Source organism: Macaca fascicularis, chromosome 8 (genome assembly GCF_037993035.2).
Source record: "Macaca fascicularis isolate 582-1 chromosome 8, T2T-MFA8v1.1".
Lineage (NCBI taxonomy): Eukaryota > Metazoa > Chordata > Mammalia > Primates > Cercopithecidae > Macaca > Macaca fascicularis.
The window spans coordinates 44,138,997-44,166,138 of record NC_088382.1 but is presented as its reverse complement, the minus strand read 5'-3'; the positions used below and the strand labels follow the sequence as shown (position 1 = coordinate 44,166,138).

The 27,142-nt window shown below is 37.8% G+C and overlaps 1 protein-coding gene across 11 annotated transcripts in view; it reads left to right on the top strand.

Annotated features, from left to right (window-relative positions):
- The window catches only part of ZMAT4 (zinc finger matrin-type 4), a 372,370-nt gene that overhangs the window by 212,787 nt on the left and 132,441 nt on the right, over positions 1–27,142 (top strand). For 6 of the 11 annotated variants that reach the window (XR_012416913.1, XM_015454377.4, XM_045398183.3 and 3 more), the window contains one exon: positions 17,961–18,188. The exons of the other annotated variants lie outside the window; for them this stretch is intronic. Coding sequence is in view for 5 of the 6 variants with exons in the window: in XM_015454377.4 (XP_015309863.1) it covers positions 17,961–18,188 (228 nt within the window). In the remaining variant the exon portion in view is untranslated. The remainder of the gene's footprint in view (positions 1–17,960; positions 18,189–27,142) is intronic. 11 annotated transcript variants of the gene reach the window in all.

Here is a 27,142-nt window from a genome sequence, read left to right as displayed (position 1 = left end):
ATATGAGTGCAATCTTTCATATAGTTCCCAGACATCATTAGTTTAACAGGTAATGACATCAAATTTAGCAATAACCTTTCTTTCATTTTTGACCCTTCAGAGTTTGAAGTGGCCCTAGGGTTATGTGTGTCTTCACTAACAAGGCTGGATGGATAGAGAACCATTCTGAGGTGTGCTCTGCAGGGACCACAGTTATTACCACCTTTATTCATGACTGCACTTCTGGGCACATAGTAGGCATTTAATTAATACTTGTTGGATGTGTAAAAATTGGAAGCATATATTAAAATAATGACAGGCAGTTAAGTGTCTATAGTTTTCTTTTCAAATTTAGTTACCTTGGTTATTTAAATTTTAGTCAAATATGATGGTAAAAAATAGTGGTTTTCCAGTTTAACAGGAAGTTGTCATCCCTATCCACTTGCTTGATCTTACAAAACTCTTTTCTTTGTAAAATAGGTGCTACACAGAATACCAGAGGCCACAGACAGAGGCTATGAAGTCAGACCCAGTTTAAAATTCTGCTTATATCCATGGGAACGTTCACAGGTGGTTTTAGCTCTTCAGCCCTCAATTTGTTATAAGTAAAGTGACAGAAACACATTACAGAATTATTATAGTAACGCAGAAGATATAAGTAAAATACTATAGGGTCTGCCACACAATTCAGTGTGGAATAGATATATTTTTGTATGTAAATACATGCAAGTGTACGCATACACACAACTGATCCTCATTATTTGAGGATTCTGTATTTATGAATCCACTATGATTTATTTGTAACTCCAAATTAATTCTCCTGGCACTTTTGGGGTTATTCCCAGACATGTGTGGAATTGTGAAAAATGTGAGTCATGCCAAGTACACATTCCCAACTAAGGTTGAACATGGTGACATTCTGGCTTCCTGTTTCCGCTGTCATTCTGTAAACAAGTCTCTCTCTCTCTCTCTCTTTTTGCAGTCTATGTAGTGTCACGTGTTTTGCACATTTTGTGCCTTCTGTTGGTGACTTTGCCATTTAAAATGTCCCCCAAGGGTAGTGCTGAAGGGCTAGCTAATGTTCCTAAGTACAAGAAGGCTGTGATGAACCTTACTGAGAAAATAAGCTTTGCTCAGACATGAGTTACAGTGCCATTGGTGGTGTGTTTAAAGTTAATGAACCAAACATTTATATTAAATCAGACATATTTAAGCAGAAACACACATACATCAAGGTTGTATCCTGACTGATCAAAATCTTGTAACCACAAGTTCCTAGGAACCTAACCCCAAATTTCTCCGGAGCAAATGTTCAGTATTTGCTATTTCAGTGTTCCTGGTAACTTTGTAAAACATAACTATCATGAATAACAAGAATAGACAACATTCATAGCAAAAGTACTTTCTATTCATTACATTTATATAAAATAAGTTTCAAAAAGTCTGTTTATTTCTCAACAATTAAATAAGAATATATAATATTTAAAAGATTCTGGGTGTGGTAAAACTATACCTAGTTGAATAGACTGAATCTAGCTTAATAATGGAATCAGTAATTATAACTGATAATTGTAATTGTAAAGTTATTATACAGATACAACACATGCATTGTTTGATTTAATCTTCATAAAAAGCATGATGTTTACAGTATTACTGTATCCGATTTACTGAGGAGGAAACTGAGACCCTGCAGGCTGAGTAACTTGCCTGATGTTATACTGTAAGACACAGAATTGCAAGTCAAACTGACCTTTTTTTCATTTTCAGCAATACATAATGTTTCATAAAGTGATTTACTGATATTTGCTCATCTACTGAATAGAATATTTCAAAATCCAAGACTCTCATTAAGTGGATTGGTAGCAACAAAGACAGATATTTATACACTTTAAATCAAGTATTTCTTATTTGCAGGAACAGTAAACAATGTAAGAAAAGGAACAGATAAGCAATGATCTCATTCATTGCATGTGTCGTAAGTGTGTTTATTGTATATTCCTCTTCTAAAATCTTGTTGGTTCTCTTCTTTTTTTCCTTATTTCTTGTTGAAAATTAGAGAGACAGAGCTTCAGAACTTTTACATAAATTTCCATGCCAGACAGAGAATTGCTTATTTAAGTTCTCTGTTGAATAAGTAAAGATCAGGGTATTCTAGATCTGCTTGAAAGTTACATAAATTCAAATTTTGAATAATATATTCACTCTAGGTTCAATCAGCACCTCATATCTGCATATAAGATTTTATACACCATAGCAGTTCTTTCATCTGAATCAGGTTATTTGGTTTGTGTGGCATAATCTGTCTGGATGCTTGTTTTAATAGATGCAAAGAATAGTTTGTCAAACAGGCAGATCTTAATAGTGGTGCATCTTCTTTTAAATTAGGAAAGCTGGCATGTTCTGAGGCATCATCTCTAGATCAGTGCATTTGTTCCAGTGATGTTTTTGGCTTTCCTAAGTGTATAAATGTAAGTAATAGATTCACAGAATTGCAGAGCTGGAAGGGGCTTAGTGATCGTTATTTTAGCCATCTCAGATACCTTGTGAGAAAACTAAAGCCCAGAGGGGTGAAATCATTTACCCAAGGTGATACAAGTGGCTGACAGCAAAGACACTGCTCTTGCAGTAATGCTGCCCTAGTGTCACTGACAGGAGAAACCATGCCAGTTAGTCCATGCCTATCCTACAGTGAGTAAGATTTAAATCCATTAGCAGTGTGAGGTAAGCTGAATTCTTTTGGCCATAATTTTTCTGCACTGGGTCATAGCAAGCTTGAGGCAATGATTAGATCAAGACTGCTGCGGTTTTTGTTTTATAGTTGATGGCTAATGAAACAAGAGATCAATGATTGGATAAAACTAAAGATTTTAACAAGGAGCCTACTGCCTAGGTGATTTTCACAAATCCTTTTCAATACCATAAACTCGCTTTTCTCTTTTGAGTGATCACATACTGGTATAAGACAGCTTATTATCTCGGCAGCTTTTATGATGTGGTTATACCTTTATTTCAGAAAATATTCTCTGACGTACTTTTATAAAGGAAAATAGTAGAACAATAAAATAATCAATTTCCTGTGTGTACTCTGAATCTGTCAATAGCAGACATGGTCAGGACTTGAAATTCATACACAAAATGCATTACTATTCAGAAAAAACTACAAGCAAAAGATTTTCTGGCAACAACTCCTGAATCATCTATTAAAGATAAGAACCCTAAAAGTGTCTAGTCTATGAAATTGAGAAGACACTCATAAAGTAAGCATCACACCTGAAATAATGGATAGTAAATGTCCCAATCTGTATTATCATTCTTTGAAATATCCCCACATTTTAAACATCAGCCTCAAAATTCTTGCTTAATGCTCAGTTTGGTTTCTTTAAGAATCAGATGTGATGGGTAGAAATTACTGCATGGCGTTTGAGTGCGATTAATATAACATTTTAAAATATTTTCTAAATTCATGTAAATTACTTCTGTTCTCTGACCCTGAAGGTTGATAAGAAGACTGGCCCCAGCCATTCACTGGGGTACCCTCTCCCTCTTTAACGCCACTCAAAGGGCTCAGAGAAGTCTTGACATATGGACTCTGGCTACTTTATGATCTCACCCAGGATACTGTTGTGTTCTCAGCCTCCACAGGCTGGAGATCCAGCCCTGGGGCTCCCTCAGAAGTGTATTTTAATCATCTGTTTTCTTCACTGGCCAAGTCTCCTCTGTTCCAACCTAGGCCACGGAAAAGAAGACCAAGGCCCCATGGGAGGCATTCCTAGGGAGGTCCCACTACCATGGACACACTGTTTTTAAGCTGCTCAGATCTCTATCAACAGTTACAACTCCCTTTTTTTCCTAGTCCCCAAGAAGTCGATTACTTTCCTGACACCAGGCATACTCCTCTCTGGCATTCAGATCCCTTTGCCTCTCAGACAACTCAACACAAATCCATTTGCTCATTCTCTCCCACAGGTGGGGAAAACCAGACTTCAGGGCCTAGCTACCATTTTGGAATGGAATGCAAAAATTCCTCTCATTTTAATGAAGTGAGCCCATAAGAAAATAATTTCTAATTTCTCAATAGGCTACTCTGCTATGTAAATTGTCACATGACACAGACACCTAGCATGTTCACTTACTGAAAACAGAAATATGAAATTTAATGTATTTTCCTCACTTTGCCAGCCTTCAGAGAAGTTGTTTCTTTTGTGCAGGATTTCCTGCTAAGTGATTTTCTTCAATTGTTTGTTGAGCACTCAGTAGTTTACGGTTCTAATTGTAAATCCACCTAAGGTTTATAAGTATATTTTGGCCATCTCGAGGTACCATGAATTGCAAATGGGAGATTAAAGAGGCCCAACCAAGTTTATTTTATTTCATTTTATTTTTATTTTTATTTTTATCTTTTTGAGACAGAGTCTTGCCCTGTCACCCAGTCTGGAGTGCAGTGGTGCGATCTCAGTTCACTGCAACCTCCGCCTCCCAGGTTCAAGCAATCTCCTGCCTCAACCTCCCAAGCAGCTGGGATTACCAGGTGTGTGCCAATACATCCAGCTATTTTTTTGTATTTTTAGTAGAGATGGGGTTTCACCATGTTGGCCAGGCTGGTCTTGAACTCCTGACCTTGTGATCCACCTGCTTCGGCCTCCCAAAGTGCTGGGATTACAGGCATGAGCCACCGCCCCTGGCCTATTTTATTTTATTAAATTTGTTGTTGTTGCTCAGTTGCATTGAAGGACTAAGCAACGAAGATTTTGCAACTCTTTTTGGAGGCAGCAATTTTTCCTGGTAGTGGTACTGGCTGAATACATGATCTGGGCATTCTGAGTGCGATCCTCAAGACTTAGAAATCAGTAAGTCTTTGGAAGCCAGGGGTCCTCAGTCATCTGAAGGAAGGATTGCTGCTGCTCTTCTGTCACTTGTTGAGATCACTTAACTGAGAAGCAGGAGATGGGTGGAAGGCCTACCCGTGAATTCTTGCTGTGATTATTTCTTGATTAGCGCAGACTGCTAATCATTAGCAGCTTCGTTTTGCATTTCACTCTGCAGAGCAGATGAAATCTTAATACCTGGCCCTTTCATTTTCAGTTAGCAAAACTAATATATCAAGAATGCTGATGAGAAGGTGAAGGAAGGATTCACTGTGGTATATGTGGTAAATGAACATTTAGTCCATCCTTTTTGATACAAAGGGAGGTTTTATTTGTAGTCAAAGTAAGTCAGAGAGAAAGAGGTCCATACATCTGATGAATCCTGATGATTTAATATTCAAATATCGTGCTTTTCTTTAAACAAAATGTTTCATCCGTAGTTCCATGATTCCAAGATTCCAAGAATCCAATTCATGAACCTAGAAGTTCATGAATCTTGAATTACCAACATGTTTTCTGTTTCCAGTAAGATTCTATTTAACTCTTTCTCATTGTCTGGTATGCTTTACCCAATATTTCCCCCTCCCCTATCAGGTATTAATAATCCTTAATTCTACTAACCTCCCAGAACCACCCTCTCTGGGACAGTCAGCATGCCTTCACATCAGGGACCAGCTCCCTTAAGTTCCCTCTTTTCTTGTTTCAAAGCTGTTTTCAGCAGCTTTGGGAAACAGCTGGCCATCAGTCCAAATTCTGTCACCTTCTGTGTGTCTCAAGTATCATTAAGTTACTCTTCAGAGCCCCGTCTTCTGGCTAAGTAAATCCACATCCTTTATCCTGCATCATACACTTTTCTTCCTCATATCATCTCTCTGGCTCTTATATATACTTTCTATTATTCTGTAAAACTTCCTGGATGACTTTGAAGGAATCTCTGCTGGCGTGTCAGCAAACTTACGACCAGCTACAGGAACATGCCACCACCATTGCACTAGCTTTTCTGACTCACTCTTACCAATCGCTCTTCCCGCCCCATGTTCTCCGCAGCCCAGCAATGTGGGACTGAGGAAAGAACACAGGGCAGCAGTTAGGGGGTCTGGGTTCTAGTCTTAGTTTTCTCTGTGGTCAAGATGCCGGCAAAGTAACTTTTGTCAAACAGACACTTTTAATCCTCACAACAAAGGTGTGAAATTGAACCACTGGCCCCATTTTATTTTAGGAAATATTCTCGCTGTAGGTCAAATAACCCACCAGAGTTGTGACTTGAATCTAGTTTTAGTTTTATTTCAAAATGATATTTCATGATATTATTTTCTTTGTACCTGTTGTTCTTATGATTTTTAAAAATTATTATTACTTTTTTTTTTTTTTTAATTTGTAGAGACAAGGACTTGCTCTGTTGCCCAAGCTGGAATGTAGTGGCACAACCACGGCTCACTGCAACTTCCTGGGGTAAAGGGAATCTCCTACCTCAGTCTCCTGAGTAGCAGGGCTTACAGATGTGCATTGCAATGCCAGGCTAATTTTTAATTTTTTTCATTGAGACAGGGGTCTCACTCTGTTACCCAGGTTGGAGTACAGTGGCGTGATTGTAGCTCACTCAAGCCTTGAATTCCTGGGCTCAAGACTACCTCCTACCTCAGCTTCCCAAGTAGCTGGGGGTGCAGTCTCACTATGTTGTCCAGGCTGGTCTCGAATGCCTGGTTTCAAGCAATCTTCCCACCTCAGCGTCTCAAAGTGCTGGGATTACAGGTGTGAACCACCATGCCTCGCCTATGATTTTTTTTTTAAAGCACATAGACTTCTGTAGAATTAGTACATCTTAATAAAACAGTTCTGTAAAATTAGTTCAAAATATGTCTGTTTCAGACTTTAAGGTCCATGAGGTCATGGATGGCTCTCTGTACCTAAGGCAGGGCACAGTGCCAGAACAGAGTTGAATGAATGAAACATGACTATATGAATATTTGGTACGGCTGAGGTGCAAGTGAAGCCCATCCCTACGCTGTTGATCCAGTCTGAGGGTTCCCAGTCCTGTCTGCCCATTGGAGGTACCTGCAAAGCTTTAACATCTATCATGACTGGACCCCACCCCAAGCCATTCTGAGCTAAGTGGCCTAAGTGGGTCTGGGGTCCTTGAGTATCTAAACATCCCCAAGGTGATTCTGACAGGAACCTAATCCAGTGCTTTCCTAATTTAATTTGCGTATGAGTCACTCAAGCCTCTTGCAAAATGCAGATTCTTATCCTGTGGTCCTGGTTGGAGCCTGAGATGGGCTTCTTTAATCAGCTGCCGAGTGCTGTGGATGGTCTTGATGGGTGGTGCACACTTGGAGTAGCAGGTTTTAAAGCAGCTACGTCCTCAATGACTGTTAATGATACACTTGTCCTAAAAACATCCCTCAAAATAAATCATTCATATTTTCTCTCGTGTGCGCCCTTCCATCTGTGTCTGCATGGCAATAATGAAGTATGCAATTTGTGACCAAGCCATAGTTAAATTAATGATTGTGGGTGACACATCTGAATAATTCAGGCTCTAAGTAGGCTTCTGCTCCCCCAGGACTGAATTTGCCTAAGGATTTTCCAACTTTTGTCTGCAAAGTCTTATCTACCCTAAAACTGACTTCCTCCTTTGCAGCACTCCTTTGCCCATCAGCCTCATTGCTCAATTTGAGAAGCAGGGGTGTAGGGGTGTGGTCTTCAAGCCCTCAGGGACTAGGGTACCTTCTTGCTTTTATATTTGATACTCTGAATTCTTTCAGTCTTCGTGATGGGAGGGACTTGATATGATGGAGCAGAGTAGCCCCATCTACCTTACATCTGATCTCAAGAGTTCTAGAGTTGCTTTGAGATTTCATAGTCTGACTCAGAAAAGCAGTTCCCAAATGGCAGTTGAGATAAAGTGCTTTATTTCTAGATTAAATTAAAAGTGATACATGCAAAATATATGCATAGCTAATATTCATCATTTCAATACAAAACAGAGCCAATTTTCATAGCTTACAAACCATGGGTTATTAAGATCAATGTTATTTTTAGGGATATACACTTGAGGCAACTCAAAATGGAGGTTCAATAGAGAAACCATGAGGTCGCTTTCTTCAGGGGTGGGGATGGTAGCTGAAGAGCGGGTGTAGACACAGGCATTCCACTCACAGAATGGAACAGCACCAACTTCCCTAAATTCATTCTAAAGTCACAGCTCTATTCTAGCCCAGGACAAAAGGCCACCCTCTTTGTTTCTCTTCCTCTAAACTTAGCCTGCACTTTCTCTTTGCTGTGCCTCTGGCACTGATCACTTTTCTCATCTTTGAATTCTCTATAAATATTCATAGGATATAAGAAATGATCCAGGAAGCTGGCTCTCTAGTTGAATAGCTAATGCTGCCGGATAAGTAAATCATTCCCCAACCCTGAGCACGGGGTATGGATTAGGTGTCTGGGAAAGGCTGGTAGAATTAAAAGAACCAAAGCTGGTTTCAGTTCCCAGGGGTCAGTGCACCAGTCCTCCAGCTCCTATAGGATACTGCCTGTGATCCAAGGGATGCCTCCAGCTCAGTACTCCAAGAGCAGCACCTGCAATGGGCGTTGGGAGTGCCAGTGGGTCAACCGGTTCCTGTCAGGGAAGCCCACATTGTCCGTCTGGAACTCCATGTTAAATGTGGGGTTTGAGATTTCCGAGGAAAGGCCATCGTCGTTTCTAGCAGTGCCCAGTTAGCAGAACATTGATTCTTCCTAAGCAATGCACAAAGAAGGAAGAAGCATGAAGTCGTAACTCTTAGTGTTGCTAAAATTTTACCACAGTCTTAATGTCTCTGTATTTTTTCTTTTGCAATTCCCTGAGGTTGAAAGACATGCCTAATAGGTAAGTTTATTAAATAGCTAGGTCCAAACAACTTAAGTACTTATGTCCTAATAATTTAGTAGCCATCTGATCTTTTTTTTCTAAGACAAGATCTCCTCTGGTCCCAGGCTGGAATGCAGTGGCACAAATATGGCTCACTGTAGCCTTGACCTTATGGGCTCAAGCAATCCTCCCATCTCAGCCCCTCCCTGCCTAGCTGGGACTACAGGCACATGCCAGCATGCTCACCTAATTTTTGTATTTTCTGTAGAGACTTTTTTTTCCATGTTGCCCAGCATGGTTCCAAACTCCTGGGCTTGAGTGATCCACCCATTTCAGCCTCCTAAAGTTCTGGAATTACAGGCGTGAGTCACTGTGCCTGGTCTGAAATAATTATACCCATAAATTGAAAAAAAAAACAACAGTATTTTTGCTTCCTTCCTAAATAACTGCACTAATGAATGTGTTTGCCTGGTGGGTACTGCATAACTTTAAAACCAAATTGGACCCTGACCCCTTTGTTTCTTGTTTCTCACTGAATGATTTGATTGACTGGTCATACACAGCAGTATCCAAAACCCAGCTTCACAGAAATCAAAATAATTAAAAGGAATGTAGCATCTAGATTGAAACTGTGAGCTATCTTGAGTTAATGGTCCCTGTGGTGTCCAGCAGATGTTACTAGGCTTTTCTCAAAATGTTAAAATATCTTACAGATTTCCTATGACTTAGTTCCTTGTGTCATCATAGGACACCTCTGCACAGAGTTTGAGAACTGTGACCATAACTGGAGATTTTGACACTGAACTCAGGGAGTGTAGCACCTTGACTGAGTAGTGTTTGAAGATTTAATACCATGAATAAACTATAGGGAAATAACTGCTTTTCAGCTCCGTCCGGACAGAGTGGATGCTATCATTGATTCCGGCATTCATCATTATACCTACAGGATGTCCTCAAGTAACAGCAGTTTATGTAAGAGAAGTGATTTCTTCTGTTATGTCAATTACTCAATGGAGAATAAGCTGCTCCCCTCATTCAAGAAGGGTTTATTTAACACCTATCATGTGCCAAACCCAGTTCTGGCTACCTGGAATCTATCAATAAACAAAGGATAAAAATTCTTGCCCTCATGGACCTTAGATTCTGGCCTCTTGATTTCAAGGTAAAGAGTGTGGAATATTACAGCCTTTGGATTATTTTGCCAAGCAACACAAGAAAGTCATAAAAGGACTTTTATCCCCTCTAAAGTTCTATTTAATGGCTTATTTTCAAAGATTAAAATTCTGCAGAAAACAGGCATACTTACGATATTTAGAACCTAATCAAGTGACTGAAACTAGAGGGAATTATTCTATATTAGTGAAAATCAATGATCTATGAATACTCTCTTAATGAAGACTGACAATATATGAATGCAGTGTGGGTAAAGAAGCAACTTCTGTTAATAGGCTGATTATACTTAGAAGGTTGATGTGTAATTGAATTGGACGGTCCCCTTAAGTCATCCTCATCTTTGTTTATGCTCAGGAAGTGTGAAACGGCATGTATTTTGAAACATTGGATATATTACAGTGCTTTTTAATTTCTTTTGTGGCATAAAATAAATAGTATGCGAATTTTTCTATCTCATGGTGCTAGGTAGCAGAATTCGCATCCAGACATATCATATGAGAAGAGAGGTGCTTCATTTTATCTAAATAATTAGAGCCATATTTGGATCTGTGATAACAGTGGGACAACTGCTTTTCTCAGGATCTTTTAGAGAAATCAGGGAAGCTGGTACTTTTACCTTATATTCTGACTGGGCCAGCCTTCCTCCAACTCATTTTCCCTCAAGTCTACAATAAATTAATAATAAAGCACTGCAAATAAAATCTTCTGAGATTTAAGACTGGGTTGTGGCACCACAAGTTCCCTAAGCAGTGTTTTTTAGACTTTGTACTAAAACAAGTTAACATAAAATGTGGCCTATATATAAATGGTAAAAAAAAAAAAATGTTTTCCATCTGCATCAGGGAGTATATATCCATGAGTACAAAGCAGATCACCCATATTCCACAACTCAGAAACAACTATTACTAAGATTTTTATCTACAGCCTTCTAGTCTATATAGTTTTATACATATACATAGTAATAGAAATAGTTATAGTTATATAAAGTTTTGCAGCTGTGTGTGTAAATGATTTTGTTGATATTAGATATATGAACCACATCTTTTAGTTTACATCCTATTCTGAACATTTCCCCAGGTCCCTAAATACTTTTCTAAAACATATCTTTTTTTTTTTTTTATTGCTGTGTGTTTTTCAGAGTATAGATGACTATAATTTATTTAATCTATCACCTATTAGGAGTATCTAGCTTGTTTTTTTAACCCTGTAAAATAAGTTTAATGAAACTATCAAAGATTTAATGTTTAGCTCTCATATTTATCAAAACATAAAAATTCCCCCAAGTTGATATTAAAAGTCACCAGCACTTTTCTTCATGTATTTATCACATGTTCATTGAGCATTTACTATCTACACAAGAGGCCCAAGCCTCTGCCAGAGCTGCAAAAGAAATCTAAGTATGAGGCCTGACTTTGTGGTGGGCATGGAGGTGAGGTGCTTCCCTGCAGAGGAGGCTGGACCATGTGGTGACGGAACTACAGAACGACACTGACAGCTGCCTCTTAAGCCACTCACTGAATGATCTAACTTTACTATTGGTAGCATTTGCAAAAAAACAGTGATACTTGCTGAAGAAATACTACTGTCATTAATTTGATTTAGGGTAGGAAAAAAAGAAAGGCAGTTTATCATAGGGACTGGAAATCCGAAAAAGTCTTTTTCAGAAAAAAATGCACATTTCCAAATAATCCCCACTGAGAGCAGATGTTGAAGCCTAGGAAATGTGTTTTGATTCTAGAATTAATCTGTCTGTTTATTTGGCCTGTTGCTCTGTAGGCATTATTGGAAGCAAGTTGACATTGAAATATGGGGCTGGTCTTAGAGTCCAGAGATCTGGTCTTTACCACTTCCTCTCCTGCTTATTAATCAAGGGACTCTACACTAGTGGGTTCATCTCCCTGGGCTTCAAGCTGCCTTATTGACCAGACAAGATCTCTGAGTAACTTAAGAAAACACACAGAACAGATATAATAAACTGCATGATATCACACAACTGGGAAGAATTATTGTTGTGGATAAGAATGCCTTAAGTGAGAGAAACCACATACTTTAAAATGAATAAATTCTGGCTTTATTTCTCTATATCAAAAGCCCCCACATCCCTTGTGAGAATGAATTAAACTTCACTATCCTAGAGCCTAGAAAGCATTAAGCATGAGTGTAAAGGGAGAGAAAAGAGGAGAAAAGAAGGAAGGAAGAAAATAAAGAGCCAGGGGCTTGGGGAGGAAGCTTGATGAGGGATTTAGAAAGAGAGAGAGAGAGAGAGAAAGTGTGTGTGTGTGTGTGTATGTGTGTGTTAGACATGTTGAGAGAGAGAGAGAGGAGTGTAGGTTGCCAGCTTGAATGGCAGAGAACCCTGTGGCTCCTTGACAAACTGAAAGGGCCTAGAAGGCAGACAGGCAGGTGAGAATCTGTCTCACTGCTGGTGGTGTCACCCTCCTCCCCAGCTAATGATATCCACCTGGCGGTCTGACAGAACTTTGAGATCTGTCTGTGGATCTTGTCTTCTTGGTTGAAACACCTGCTCTCATATCTGGAACAGTTGTTCCCAAAGTCTTTACTATTTTCACAGGATGATGTTAAATCCAGTCTGTCCTCAGAAGCTGGGGTGACCAATTTCAGTTTGCCTAGGACTTTCCTCATTTTAGCCCCAAAAACCACAGGTCCTGGGAAACCCTCTCAGTCCCAGGAAAGCCAGGATGGTTGGGGCCATACCAAAAGCTGGAATTAGGGTTTGGATGCCGTGATAAACAAGTCTGAGTAAATGGTTTCCTGTTTGAAAGCAAATTTTCCAGAAGGATGTGCACTCTCTGCAACTTACAGAAATAGGCCACCCCAGAAAATAGAAGTTTGGGGCTTTTAATGACTTTTAATATATTTTAATATATTTAGTTTGAATTCAAAAGAAGGAGAGAGACTGTAGTATGTACGTACACTTTGACATGTTACCCTTCCACAATTTAGCCACCAGGACCTTGTCCTGTACTGGCTTATATTTATATTGACTGGCATGGGACCTAGCTACCTACGCTCTAAATGACACAATCTAGAAGAAACAAGAAAACTCTTGGTTACCATATTTCTTTGCTCACTCATAGTGTAAAGAACATTTTATTCATTCTTTCATTTATTCATCAAAAGGCATGGAATTTACACTATGTGTCTGTTGCATGCAAAGTGCTGGTGCCGTGAAGAGTCAGGTTGTAGAATATGTTAGACAATTAGACAGTGTAGACAATTACAGAATGAGGAAATTTTCTGATGCAGACTGATATGGTTTGGCTGTGTCCCCACCCAAATCTCATCTTGAATTGTAGTTCCCATAATCCCCACTTGTTGTGGGAGGGAGGACCCAGTGGGAGGTAATTGAATCATGAGGGTGGTTGCCCCACGCTGCTGTTCTAGCGATAGTGAGTGAGTTCTCACAAGATCTGATGGCTTTATAAGGCGCTTTCCCCTCCTTTGCTCGACATTTCTCCTTCCTGTTGCCATGTAAAGAAGGATGTGTTTTTTTCCCCTTCTGCCATGATTGTGTAAGTATCCTGAAGCCTCCCCAGCCCTGTGGAACTGTGAGTTAATGAAACCTCTTTCCTTTATAAATTACCCAGTCTCAGGTATGTCTTTATTAGGAGGGTGAGAACAGACTAATATAGAGACACACACAGGAGCTGTGGAAATATTTTTATCCTTAAATCAACTATGGTTATTATGCCTGGAAGAAATAAATATAAGATGAATATGCATATTATTTTAGATTATTACTCAAGACGACATATCCAGCAGGTGACAGATAGCTGCTGATAACATACTCCTTGACAAACCTTGTGCAAGGTACTAAGAGTGATGTTGAAATTCATCCCATCATGAAGTGATTCTTAGAAATCAAGTGTTGAAAACTGACTTGCTCCAATTAGCTTAAGCCGTAGAGGATCTTGCACTGATTTTACCCACTCTGAATCCACCATAGATCCATGATCTTTTGTTCAAAATATTCGGGGCTGATTGTATTTTGCAAATCAGAAATGGTAAGATTTGGGATGTATAATAAGGCACAGATACCACTCACTGTGTTTACATGGAGATAGGACAGCAGCCCATGACCAAATATATTAATCATTCTATTGCAATATGTGTGTATGTTTATACCAAAGGTAAAGACTATGAATCATCTCATGTGACTTCAGGTCAGGTTTTGATAATAAATGAATCTGAAAAACTTGAGTTTCAGGGGTTTTTGCATTTTTATGAATTGAAACAGGGAGTGTGAACATGTACTAGAAGAGTGCCAACACAAAAGTGTCTAATGGGAGCTTCCGTTCCAATTTCCCTTACACATACACACAGACGCACTTTCACACAGCCAAGGTTACAAGGTGGTATTTAAGAAATGCCAAATGAATTGTGCAGTGAGTAAATGCTTTATAAGCTTAGAGGAGGTAGATCTACTTCTCGCTTAGGTTATTGAGGCACCACAAAGCATATGGGATTCAGGAGCATCTTGTAAGAGAGGTGCACAGCTATGTGGAGAGCCTGGTACAGGTCAGTGTACCATTTTGGTCATGGCCTTGAGCAAAGGCTGGTGGGATAACAGCTTAATGTTCTCTTGAGTTTCTTTATGGGGAAAGGAATCAGAATTTCCATCTAACTTTACCAATATTAATTTATAATGTTAGCTGCTATTTTAGAGACTCTTTTATGTTATGGTGAAATGGGAAAATTAATTGGGGTTTTAAAAAGGCGAGTAATTATTTCTTTCTCGCTCATGGATGATGTGATATTTTGGCTATTGCCTTCAGCAAAACTAGCTCCATTGCTGTTGGACGTTTTATGCTGTTTTCTTTTATGTGAAGATCTAAGAAAGCTTCATTTCATAGTTATTTTCAAAGAAAATGTGGCAATATTTAGATCATTTGTTCTCAACATTGGCCGTGCTTTGGAAACACGAATCAGGCTGTGGGAGGAGGGAGGTTTTAAAAACATCCTGATGCTTCCTTCCCACCCCCAGAGGTTTTGATACCATTGATCTGGGGCACAGTCTGGACACAGAAATTTTTAAAGCCTGGTGAGTCTAATGTTGAAATTACTGATTTTGATTAATCGACTTTTGGTCGAATCTATATAAAAGGTAGGTAAAGTAAATTGTTAATTATTTTTTTGCAATTAGAATAAAAACAAACTACGAAATCAAAATAAAAATTAACTACATGTCAACTAAAGTATTTTTAAAGCATGTTTTTAAACCAAAAGATAATCTTTCCCCACTCTTTGTTCGTTTTATTGGAAAAATACACTCTGCCAAAGAATGTAAGTGTTATGGTTCATGTACACACACAGATTTACCATTAAAACATGGAAACTACTCTCCTCCCACATAATTTCTATATTTGGCATTGAATCAAAGCTGTACAAGGGAGAGAGTTTCCACAATTTGTTCCGTCCACACCGTATGGGTTAGCTGCAAAGTATGTTAATTTTAAAAGGGATGGTGAGCCTAAATTTTTACCTTGAAGAAACCAGGGACATTAGAAGTTTGCCAAAGGTCACACAGCTCACTGATGGTGGAGCCCCACCCAACCAGAGTTCTGATTTTGATTCAAGGCTGTTTTTATGCTACTGCCTTTTCCTGCTTTTATAGGCACTAAGGGAACATAAGCTGGGTTGAAATGAGTGAAGACAGTTAAAACAGACACAAACAAACAAATAAAAAACTCCTTTAAACTTTCAGGTTATACACAAGATAGTAGAATTATTCAGAGGGAGAAGCTACAATACCAATGTAACATCACATTACTTTCTTACGTGCAAAATAAGATTATCTTATTTGATGAATATTCTATTGTGTCTCACTCCTACCAGGATATGGTGTAGAAGGTATCAATTGATAAAATCAATTGAAATGTTTTATAGGGCTTACTTTAAAGAAAAATAAATTATGCTTCAAGAGTCAACATTTATTCAGATTATAAACATTTGATATGTTTTCCATTGCCATCAAAAACAATAGGTAGCTATAAATCCTCAGAAATTGATAAGGATTCAGGAAACTTTGGAAGTGAGATTCAATTACCTTCAGAAGAGTGGATAGAGATCTTTTCGCATCCAGGTCAACTGCATATTTGTAGCTTTTATTTCTAAGTCATAGCAGAATGATACTGGGAGGCTGCTGGAATGGCCCACATTTGAGTTTTATTTCTACATGGTGATATATGACCAAATCCTGCAATGAGCCTTTTTAAGAGGCATACTGTTTGTGAGTCCCTATAGAAATAACACCATTAAGTTTAATCTAAACTAGCTAAAACTTCTTGATATGATGAAATTTCTGGATAAAGAAAAAAGAGCTTCTTAGAAATACTGTTATGATACAGGCATTACTTGAATTAAAATGTCATTTAACAAGTATTTGTTTCTATATTAAGTTATTTAGCCAAAAAAATAAAAGTCCACCTAAAAGTTACTTGAAAGCTTGGGGAGTTGGTTAATTGGTTCCTTAACTTGTTATTGAGGTCTCAGACCTCAACTTTTCCTTGGAACGACAACCCTAATGCTCATGGTTTTGCCAGCTGCATCCCACATCTCAGAGACCAAGAACACACACAGGATTCTGCTATACTGTGTTAGGACTAATGGCCCATGTGATAATTTACATGTTGATTTCTTCTCCATAATATTTGGATCAGAATATTTTTTCCAAACTTTAATGAAATCTTATTTGAATTAGAAAGATGATGGATCTAATAAGCAAATGCTTATTTGCTTTGGTTATTAAGAAGTATGAAAAGGATCGTTAGGAGGGTATTGAAGGGAACATTGGCTTTGGAAATTCCAGATTTCGTTTGAGTCCTGTTTTTCCCATCAGTAGACATCTCACCTTCAGTAAGCCACTGGCATTTCTGAAATCTATCATCTGAGAAATGGGATAAAAACCTAAGTCATAGTCCTTCTAAGGATGGAAGCAACTTGTATGTTGTAATGCATAGAAAAGTTATTTTTACTTTCCATTAGTAAGCTCCTTCAAGTTAGACTCTTTTTGTTTGTTTATTTGTTTTCTGGACCACAAATAATCCTAAACTCACAATAAAATGTTAATTTAATAGGTGGAACAATGCAATCTCAAAATAGTGATACATCTCTATTATGTTTAGATAAGTACACCTAATCTATAGAAATTTTCTTTTGGTTTTTAGAAAAACATTGTTATTTCAGCATCAATGTTAGCAGGTACAGGTTGAAAATAGCCTATTACAATAAACTGAAGCAGCTGACAATAAAATTAGCATGACTTCCACAATTAATACAACCCACATCACCAAAAGATCAGTTTCTACCACTTAGCCAAATCCTTTATTTATCGATTAATTACATTTATATCACACAAACGTCCCATTCATTCATTCAGAATCTTTTAAGTCATGATTGTCCGATGTTTACTTCAAGTATTAGCTTTATTTTGACTGATAGATCACTCCCTTACCTCTAAGAATTTATTTATTTAGTTGCATTTTATCCAATATTTATTTTTAGTGTTACACACATGCAAAAATAATTGAAGGCAATTACAATAGACTTATTGCTTTATTAGTGATGCTAGAAAAATTAAGTTATTGCTCAAGTTTTACCTGGCTCATTGAGCTTGTCCCCTGTATTTTACTAAATTTTTTTTTTCTCTAAATGCCCGTGTTAGAGCAGAATGCATTTTAAAAGTGAGTGGGAAAGGCCTTCAATAATCATGTTTACAAAGCTACTCCAGGCAGCCAAATACTTAGAGCTATTGTCCATAGCTCCTGAGAGCCACAGTGGGAATAACTGATAACTTATTTTTAAAAATCTTATTTTTCCCCTAAGGGATGGTCTCTTGAATTATCAGATTTTGGCATAACAACATGCAAACTCTGATCTCAATACATTAAGAATTTTTGTGTCCCAACTCAAAAATGAAAGCTAGCAGGGCTAATTTTCCTGCTGTCAATGAAGTCTTGGGGATGTTTAAGCTCTAGAGTGAACAGGAGACTTTTGGTCTTCAGGTACCGGGGAAGAGTGGACTCAGTGTTGTACTAACGTGGCTGTGGTTCTCTGGTTGTTTCCTTTCACAGCAACACCCCTGAGCCCACTTAAGCCCCCACGGATGGACACTGCTCCGGTGGTCGCATCTCCCTATCAAAGAAGAGATTCAGACAGATACTGTGGGCTCTGTGCAGCCTGGTTTAATAACCCTCTGATGGCCCAGCAACATTATGATGGCAAGAAACACAAAAAGAATGCGGCAAGAGTTGCTTTATTAGAACAACTGGGGACAACCCTGGATATGGGGGAACTGAGAGGTAAGGGCAGCTCTTCTCACTTCTGCCACAAAACTGGGCTTTCAGAGAAAAGAGGGGGCTTTCACAAATTGGAATGATTCTTCTTTTTGCTTTAATTATTAAGGAAAAAGTGAGGCTCACCCAAAGGAAATGGACAAGAAAGGAAATGAGCAGAAGACTTACTTTAGTTTAATTTTTATAATCTCCTTTGTTTCAAAGTGTTTATTTCCATATTTTTATTGACCGCTTTTCAAACCAAAGGCACAATCATGAACTGGATTATTTTCCTTCTGCTTTATCTTTAACTGCCTTCTTTACTGAATGCTTTCGTAGAGTAGTAGTGTTAAAAAAAAAAAGATGCTAAATCAGAGGCTGAGGCGGGCGGATTGCTTGAGGTTAGGAGTTCAAGACCAGCCTGGCCAATATGGTGAAACCCCATCTCTACTAAAAATACAAAAATTAGCCGGGTGTGGTGGCACACACCTATTATCCCAGCTACTTGGGAGGCTGAGGCAGGAGAATCGCTTGAACCTGGGAGGCAGAAGTTGCAGCGAGCCAAGATTGAGCCATTGCCCCTCTGGCCTGGGCAACAGAGTGAGACTCTGTCTCAAAAATAAAAATAATAATTAAAAAAACATGCTAAAAAAGACCAAATAGTATTATCTTATCTTAAACTTTTGGACTTTTATAAATTTAGCCAAAACAAAGCAACAAAATTGACTCAATTTAATGACTTAAAGCAAGCCCAAGCCCGTTTAATAAAATCTCCAGACAATCACGGTAAGACGGTGCTGTGTGGCACTATGTAGTCTGTAGTCAACACCTGACTCCTCCGCACCGTGCCCCTGCCCACGACGGGGTTTTCTTGACAACTAGAAACCATGCATCATTTGAAGCTCGTGTCAGGTTTCACAGAAGCTGCCGAATTTGGAAAACATAGCCTGAGGATTAATTCTGTGGATTCCTTAGGAAGCCATCCACCAATCTGTGGGACTAAATAGAATATTTTATCACTAGCAACCATTTAAGCATTTTTGATCACCTACATACTTTTGATCAGCTTGATGTTGGCTGCATAGAAGTACAGCAAAATTATATACTATAATTTTCTGAGAAAATACATTTTTCTCAGAAAAATAAAAATAATTCTGCAAGGGGTGCTATTGGTACTATACTTCAGATTTGGTATAAGTTTGATGAGCTTTTGTGGGCAGGTCATTCATAATGCCTGTAAGCTGTAGATAATATTTACAAATCAATGTGGAGAAGGCAACCTGGGTTTAAATGGGGTTCTGGATATAGAGCCTACAATTCTAATTACCCTAATCTGACTGTGAACCTGCAAGGGGGATAATTATAACAGAAAATGACTTGTAACATTTCTAGACAAAGCAAGTAATATATAAGGTCATGCTGCAATGAGTTGAGAGGAGGGACAGGTAACGTCTCAATATGTTGGTTGCAGAAGATCTCACCAAGGGAGTATACTTGATTGGGAACTAGAAAAGTAGGTGGCATTTTAGAAGGTGAGAAGGCATTCCATATGAGCAGAATCACATATGCATAGGCAAAGGTCAGGAAACAAGCTAAAGACAGTTAAGAAGTCATCATGGAAGAATCTTACACTGCAGCATAGATTTAAGGTTGGAGATCCATAGCTACATATATAGAGCTTGATTAGAGATTGATTTTTTCCAAAAGACCTGATTAAAAACAACAAAAAAAGAGCAAACATTAAAAACACTTTATTTTTGTGTATGTGTTCTAGCTACAGAAAAGCAACTTGGGGCTTCATATTTCAGTGTGTTGGAGAATCTCATTGCAGAAGCTTTTGAGTCAATGGTACTACTGCTTTTTGATGGAGGATTTCATGTTTTCAGTCTATGTCTTGTTAAAGAAAATAGGCAGGGTCTCTCCATAGCTGAAGGCCTACCTGCAATGCCTGTGTTACTGACAGATAACAAGTTGTCTCACTGACTCCTTCCGGGCAGGGCACTGAAGGAGAAAAACAGGGCTTTATTTATGTTTGGTGCCAGATATTATGACTTGAAGAAAAATTATTCCTAGAGCACATTCTTCCTGTCTATTTTGAATTATCAGTGCTGCATCTTTTATGTACAACTACATCTTAATGACTTGGGTGTCTGAATTCTGTTACATTTGAGCAGCTTGTCTTTCATACAGAAGACAAAAAGGCTGCTCTTTGACTCGATAACTCAATGTGACTGTGACTCAGTAGCCCATGGAATGCGATTAGCATTGAGCACAATGCCCTTGAAACCAACCTTTCCACACGCTCCAGGTGATATCCTGATAGATATTTATTCAAGCATTAAATATTGCAAAAGCTTAAGAATAAAGCAACTATGATAACCCAGCACTTTGAAACACACACACACATGCCACACACACCCCCATCTATTCCTGGAATGCTTCTATTGTACGATCAATCAATTAATAAAGGCAAAAATGCTAATCCATAAATATAGGCATACCCATGACTTTAATAAAATGGTAGCAGGCAGCTGAAGTATGATATAGCAATGTTACTGGATGGTAGGCTTTTTCTATTTCTCCCATAGCACTTCTCACATTTTTAAACACTACCTTGTTTACATATTTATGTTTTTTGTATTATCTTTCTCTCTACTCACTCTATAGATTATTAGCACCTTAGAAGCAGGCATCTATGTCTGGTTTGCTCATTTATATGTTCAAAACACCTAGAATAGTGACAGACACATAATAGTTACTCAATAGTTGCTGAATGACTGAATGAATGAACACAGAATGCCCTAAAACAAAATCACCTGAAATCTTACATTCTTAACATGGCAGTCATTTTCATTTCTAGAAGGATTCTGATTTAATATTTTTATAAGAAACTGTTTCTAATTTTGTTTTAATTTTTTAAAATGATGCATATTTTATGATAGTGAAATGCAGAGATATTATGTGTTACAGTTCTATAAGTTTCGACAGTGCAAACACCTGTGTAGCCCACAGACCTATTAAGATACATAACTTTTCCATCATGGGAAAATTTCCATGTCAACTCCAACCCTCCATTCTAGAGAACCATTTTTCTCATTTTTTCATCATAAATTAGTCTTGCTGGTTCTAAAACTCCATATAAGTGGAATCATAAAATGCATATTTCTTGTGTGTCTGGCTTATTGTGGATCTCACATTGTTTATGAAATTTATCCATTTATAGCATATAAAGCAAAGGAGTACCGTTTTTATTGCTGAGTAGTGTACTATAGACAAAACTACCATAATTTGTCATCCACTCTGTTCATTGATGACCTTTGGATTATTTTGGTGCTATTTTAGATAAAGCTTTCATGAACATTACTGCACAAGACTTTTTTTTGTCAATGTATGTTTTACTTCTCTTGGTAAATAGGCATAGGATTGCTGGGTCATAAGTTGCATGTATTTTTAACTATATAAGAAACTGCCAAAATCTAAAATAGTTGCATTATTTTGCACTTCAAAAAGCCAACATATAAAAATTCCATAGCCTCACCAACATCTGTTTGTGTCAGTCTTTTAAATTTTAGACATTCTAGTGTGTATAGGAGAGTGTTTCATGATGCCTTTAATTCGTATTTCCATATTGACTAATGATGTCAAGTACTTTTTTTTTCTTTTTCTTTTTTTTTTTTTTTTTGAGACAGAGTCTTGCTCTGTTGCCAGGCTGGAGTGCAGGGGCACGATCTCAGCTCACTGCAACCTCTGCCTCCTGGGTTCAAGAGATTCTCCTACCTCAGCTTCCCAAGTAGCTGGGACTACAGGTGCGTGCCACCACACCCAGCTAATTTTTGTATTTTTAGTAGAGACGGGGTTTCACCATGTTGGTCAGGATGGTCTTGATCTCTTCAACTCGTGATTTGCCCACCTTGGCCTCCCAAAGTGCTGGGATTACAGGCCTGAGCCACCGCACCCAGCCGTCAAGTATTTTTTAAATGTGCTTATTGGTCATTTGTGTATCTTTCTTTGTGAAGTGTTTATGTCTTTTATCTATTTTTAAAAATTTGGTTTTTTTACCTTTTATTAATGAGATGAGATAGAAGGTTTTCACATACTATGGATTCACATTCTTTGTTGGATATATACATTATGATTATTTTCTCTTAGTTTGTGACTTGGCTATTAATTTTCTTAAGTCTTTCGATGAGCAGGCATTTTTACATTTTGGGAGGCTAACTTAACTTTTTTATTTTTTATAATCATTGCTTTTTGTGTCTTACCTAAAAAACTTTGCCTGTACCAAGATATTCTTGTATGTTTTCTTCTACAAATTTCATAGTTTTAACTTTTACATGTAGGATTATAATGCATCTGAAATTAATTTTTGTGTACAGTATGAAGTAAAGGTTAAAATTTATTTTATTTTCATATGTTTACACAGTTGTTACAGAAAGTTGCAGAAAATATTTACTTTTCCTCATTGAATTGCCTTGAAGGACCTTTATTGAACATCTATTGATTGTGTGAGTCTATATCTGGACAATTTGTTCTGTTCCATGTATCTCTTTGTCTTTATAGCAGCACCATACTGTAATGATTTTTCAGCATTATAGAAGTCTCGAAATGAGGTAGTGCAAGTTCTCCAACTTTCTTCTTCTTTCTCAAGATTATTTGGCTGTTCTAAGTCCTTTAAATGTCTACATAAATTTTAGAATCAATCTTGCATAGAAGCTTTGTTGGAATGTTGAATGGGATTGAATTCAGTTTATAGACCAATTTGTGAATAATTTATTTAAATTCTTCAAAGTATTGAGTCTTCCAATCCGTGAACATCCTCTATGTCTCTATTCATTTATGTTTAAGTTGTATAGGCAATTTTTTGTAGTTTTCAGTGTAAAAGTTTTGCACATCATTTGTTAAATGTATCGCCAAGTACAACTGACTCTTGAACAACACAAGGATCAGGGGCACCAACCCCCTATATGGTTGAAAATCTGCAAATAACTTTTGACTCCTCAAAAACTTAACTACTAATAGCCTACTGTTGACTGGAAGCCTTACCAATAACATAGTTGGTTAAAACATATTTTGTGGGTTAAACATATTTTATACTGTACTTTTACAATAAAGTAACATAAATAAAACGTTATTAAGAAAATCATCAGGAAGAGAAGATATATTTACTATTTGTTAAGTGGAAGAGCTCATCATCTTCACGTTGAGTAGGTAGAGTAGGATGAAGAGGAGGTGTTGGTTCTGTTTCTCAGGGGTGGCAGAGGCAAAAGAGGCGGAGAAGGTGGAAGGAGAGGCAGAGAGTCAGGCACTCTCGGTGTAACTTTATGAAATACATCATCATTTCTCTGACTTTTTGCTTTTTCATTTCTCTAAAAATGTTTCTCTACAGTATCAGTCCTTCTGTTGCTTGCTTTTATTTCAGTATCTGTGTCATATTAGGGCATGTGTCATAAAAGAAGTGAAAAAGCAGTCTTGAATCATTAGACCCCTTCTGCACAATTGTCTAGCATCAACTTGTTTTCTGGCACTGCTTCTTCTATGTCTTCTTCCTCACCATCTGGCACTGGCTCAGATGCACTCACTTCCATCAAGTTGTCTTCTGTTAATTCCTCTGGTGTAGTGTCTGTTATGTTAGGCCTTAGATTCCAAGTTTTCATAATGTTTTCTCTATCAGAGTTCTCTTCCATAGTGTCCACAGTCCTGTCCATAGAGTACTGTGTGTAATGAGCCTTAAAGTTCCTGACCCCCTGACCTAGGGGCTGAATTATATACATTGTGTTTAGTTGGGGGTAAACAACTTTGACACCTTCAGTGTTGAATTTATGGGTTCCGGGTAGTCAAGGGCATTGTCTGATATCAAAATAAATAAATAAATAAAACCACCTTAAAAGGCAGTTCCTTACTGGCAAGGTACTTCCTGATTTCAGAGACAAAGCATTGATGGAGCCAATCCAGAAAAACGGTTGTTGTTGTCCAGGACTTCTTGTACAACCAGAAGACTGGCAGCTGGTGTTTATATTTTCCCTTCAAAGCTGGTGGGAAAGGTGGGTAGCAGCTTTACACATAAGGGCAGTGCTGATCATAAACCTGACTGTATTTGCACGAAACAGTGGAGTTAGCCTATCTCTTCCTGCCTTAAATCCTGGTGCTTGCCTCTCTTCCTTACTAATAAGTGTCCTTAGTGGCATTTTTTTCCCTAGAATAGGGCAATTTTTTCTGCATTAAAAGCCCATTCAGGAGGATGATTTTCTTTTTATCTTTCTCTTTCTTTTTTTTTGAGAAAAAGTCTCGCTCTGTTGCCCAAGCTGGAGTGCAGTGGCACCATCTTGGCTCACTGCAACCTCCGCCTCCTGGGTTCAAGCAATTCTCCTGCCTCAGCCTCTGGAGTAGATGGGACTACAGGTGCGTGCCACCACACCTGGCTAATTTTTGTATTTTTAGTAGAGATGGGGTTTCTCAATGTCAGTCAGGCTGGTCTCCAATCCTGACCTCAAGTGATCTGCCTGTCTCAGCCTCCCAAAGTGCTGGGATTGCAGGCATGAGCCACTGCGCCCAGCCACTCCTCACTAATTTTCTTGATGTCTGGGAGCTCTTCTGATGCTTCTTTGTTGGCAGAAGCTGCTACTCCTATTATCGAACCTTCCTTTGCCAACATTAACTTCTCCAACTTTAGATCCTTCACCTTCCTTTTGCTTTAAGTTGTCGTACAATGAATTCACTTTTTTTCAAATCATATTAGGTATGCTTTCTTATAGCAATACTGCACCCACATAAAAGCTGCATTTTCAATACGAGGCCAAAAGTATTTCTCATAAAGTGCAAGGTTTTTATGCCTGCTGATGTAGCTATAGCAACAACTTCATAGGTTTCTTTTTCTCGTTTTTTTGTTTGTTGTTGTTGTTGCTCATTTTTTTTAAACAACGGACCTTATGCTGGATTCATTTATCTTGAGGTGGCAGGCAACCAATCTGAAGATCTCCATCCATAGTACATATCAAACAATTCAACTCATACTTGTAGTCATGACTTCCCCGTGATGAAAAATACATGATGAAAAATACATGAGAACCTCGAGAGATCACTTTTTACTGCAATACACAATTTACTTGGGAGACAAACTGCTCACATGGAGATGATTAGCATCACATGGCATTGTAAGTGAATCCTCACAATACTTGCGCTCATTGCAACAGGAGATGGTTATGAAATTATTGCAGGACAGGGCCAGGTGTGGTGGCTCACGTCTGTAATCCCAACACTTTGGGAGGCCGAGGCGGACGGATCACGAGGTCAGGAGATCGAGACCATCTTGGCTAACGTGGTGAAACCCCATCTCTACCAAAAATACAAAAAATTAGCCGGGCGTGGTGGCGGGTGCCTGTAGTCCCAGCTACTCGGGAGGCTGAGGCAGGAGAATGGTGTGAACCCGGGAGGCAGAGCTTGCAGTGAGCCCAGATTGTGCCATTGCACTCCAGCCTGGTGACAGAGCTAGATTCTGTCTCAAAAAGAAAAAAGAAAAAAAAAAGAAATTATTGCAAGATAGTGTTTACTATAATAACTTTATGCAGCTATGATTTAATACTGCATCTTTACATTTCTTTACATTTCTCTTGACTACAAATGGCGCCATGCATGCAGTCTGTGTATATGTGTGAAAATTCTGATAACTTTCAACTTTTAATAATAGATTTTTGTATATTTTATAATAGTGAATGATAAAATAGACTAGTATCTCCATATATTTTAGGCATTCATGACATATCTAACTTTTTATTAATTTTTTTATATTTCTAGGCTTTATGGTTCATCTGTTTTCTCATATTGTCACAAATCTCCAAATATTTTTCCCATACATCGATTGAAAAAAATGTGTGTATAAATAGACCCTTGCAGTTCAAACTTGTGTTGTGTGAAAGTCAACTAAATTTTGTGGTGTTTAATCCTAGTATACATTGTATTGTATTTTTGAAATTTTATTTTATGTGTTTTATTTTTATGTGTTGCTGATATATAGAAAATGAAATTGAATTTTGTTCATTGACCTTGATTCCTGTGACTTACACATAACTTTCTACTTGTTATTAGTATACACTTTAATGGTGCAAATCATTTCCTCCTTTTGTATTTTTTAAATTTTCACACGAATCATTGGGAACCCTGTGAAATGGTGTTATTCTTGCCTTTGCTTCAAGTAGCAAATCATATTTTTAAAAATAAAATTATTTTCATAGATTAACAAAGAATTATAAATGAAGTTGGCCTAGATGGTTATGAATATGTATAACTTGATTACTGACTCAACTTTAGTATTATTTGTTCCAGAAAAACAGATGATACCTGTCTCTACTTCCAAGTTTTAAATTAATGAGAAAAAAGTCTTATCTTCCTGTATATGTAATCTAATGTAGAAAACAAAGGAAGTTATTGAGTGACGGAATTATAAAGTTCAATGGTCAGAAAGTACTTTATAGGTTTTCTTTATAGATTAAATTATTCTTGCTAGTATAAAACACAGATAGAAGGCAGTTTCTTACTTAGAAACAGTGGCAATGTAAATGATAAAATTATGGCTAGGTTAAGATAGAATATTCATTTTGCAGACCTTTATCATTTATTCTTTTAAATACTTTAGGATGGAAAAATGCACAGTTATTTTATTGTTGCAGAGGAAATGAGACTATTCTATTGTAATTCTCATCTGAAGACACAGAACAAAAGAATTCATTAAAAAATTTAATAATGTTTTCAAGAACCATAAGCTGAGTCGTGCTGGAAAGGACAGTCAATATCATTGAATTATATCCTTTCTTTTTATGGAGAATGATGCTGAGCCTGAGAGACATGAAGTGACTGTTCCCTTTTAAGTCAGGGCTAGACCCCACGGCTCCTCACTGAGGGTGTTACAGTTTCTGGTGATTCATCATTGACCACCCAGAAGCCTGAGTATTTAACTCTTTTGTTTAAAACAGTTGAGTTTGTGAGAC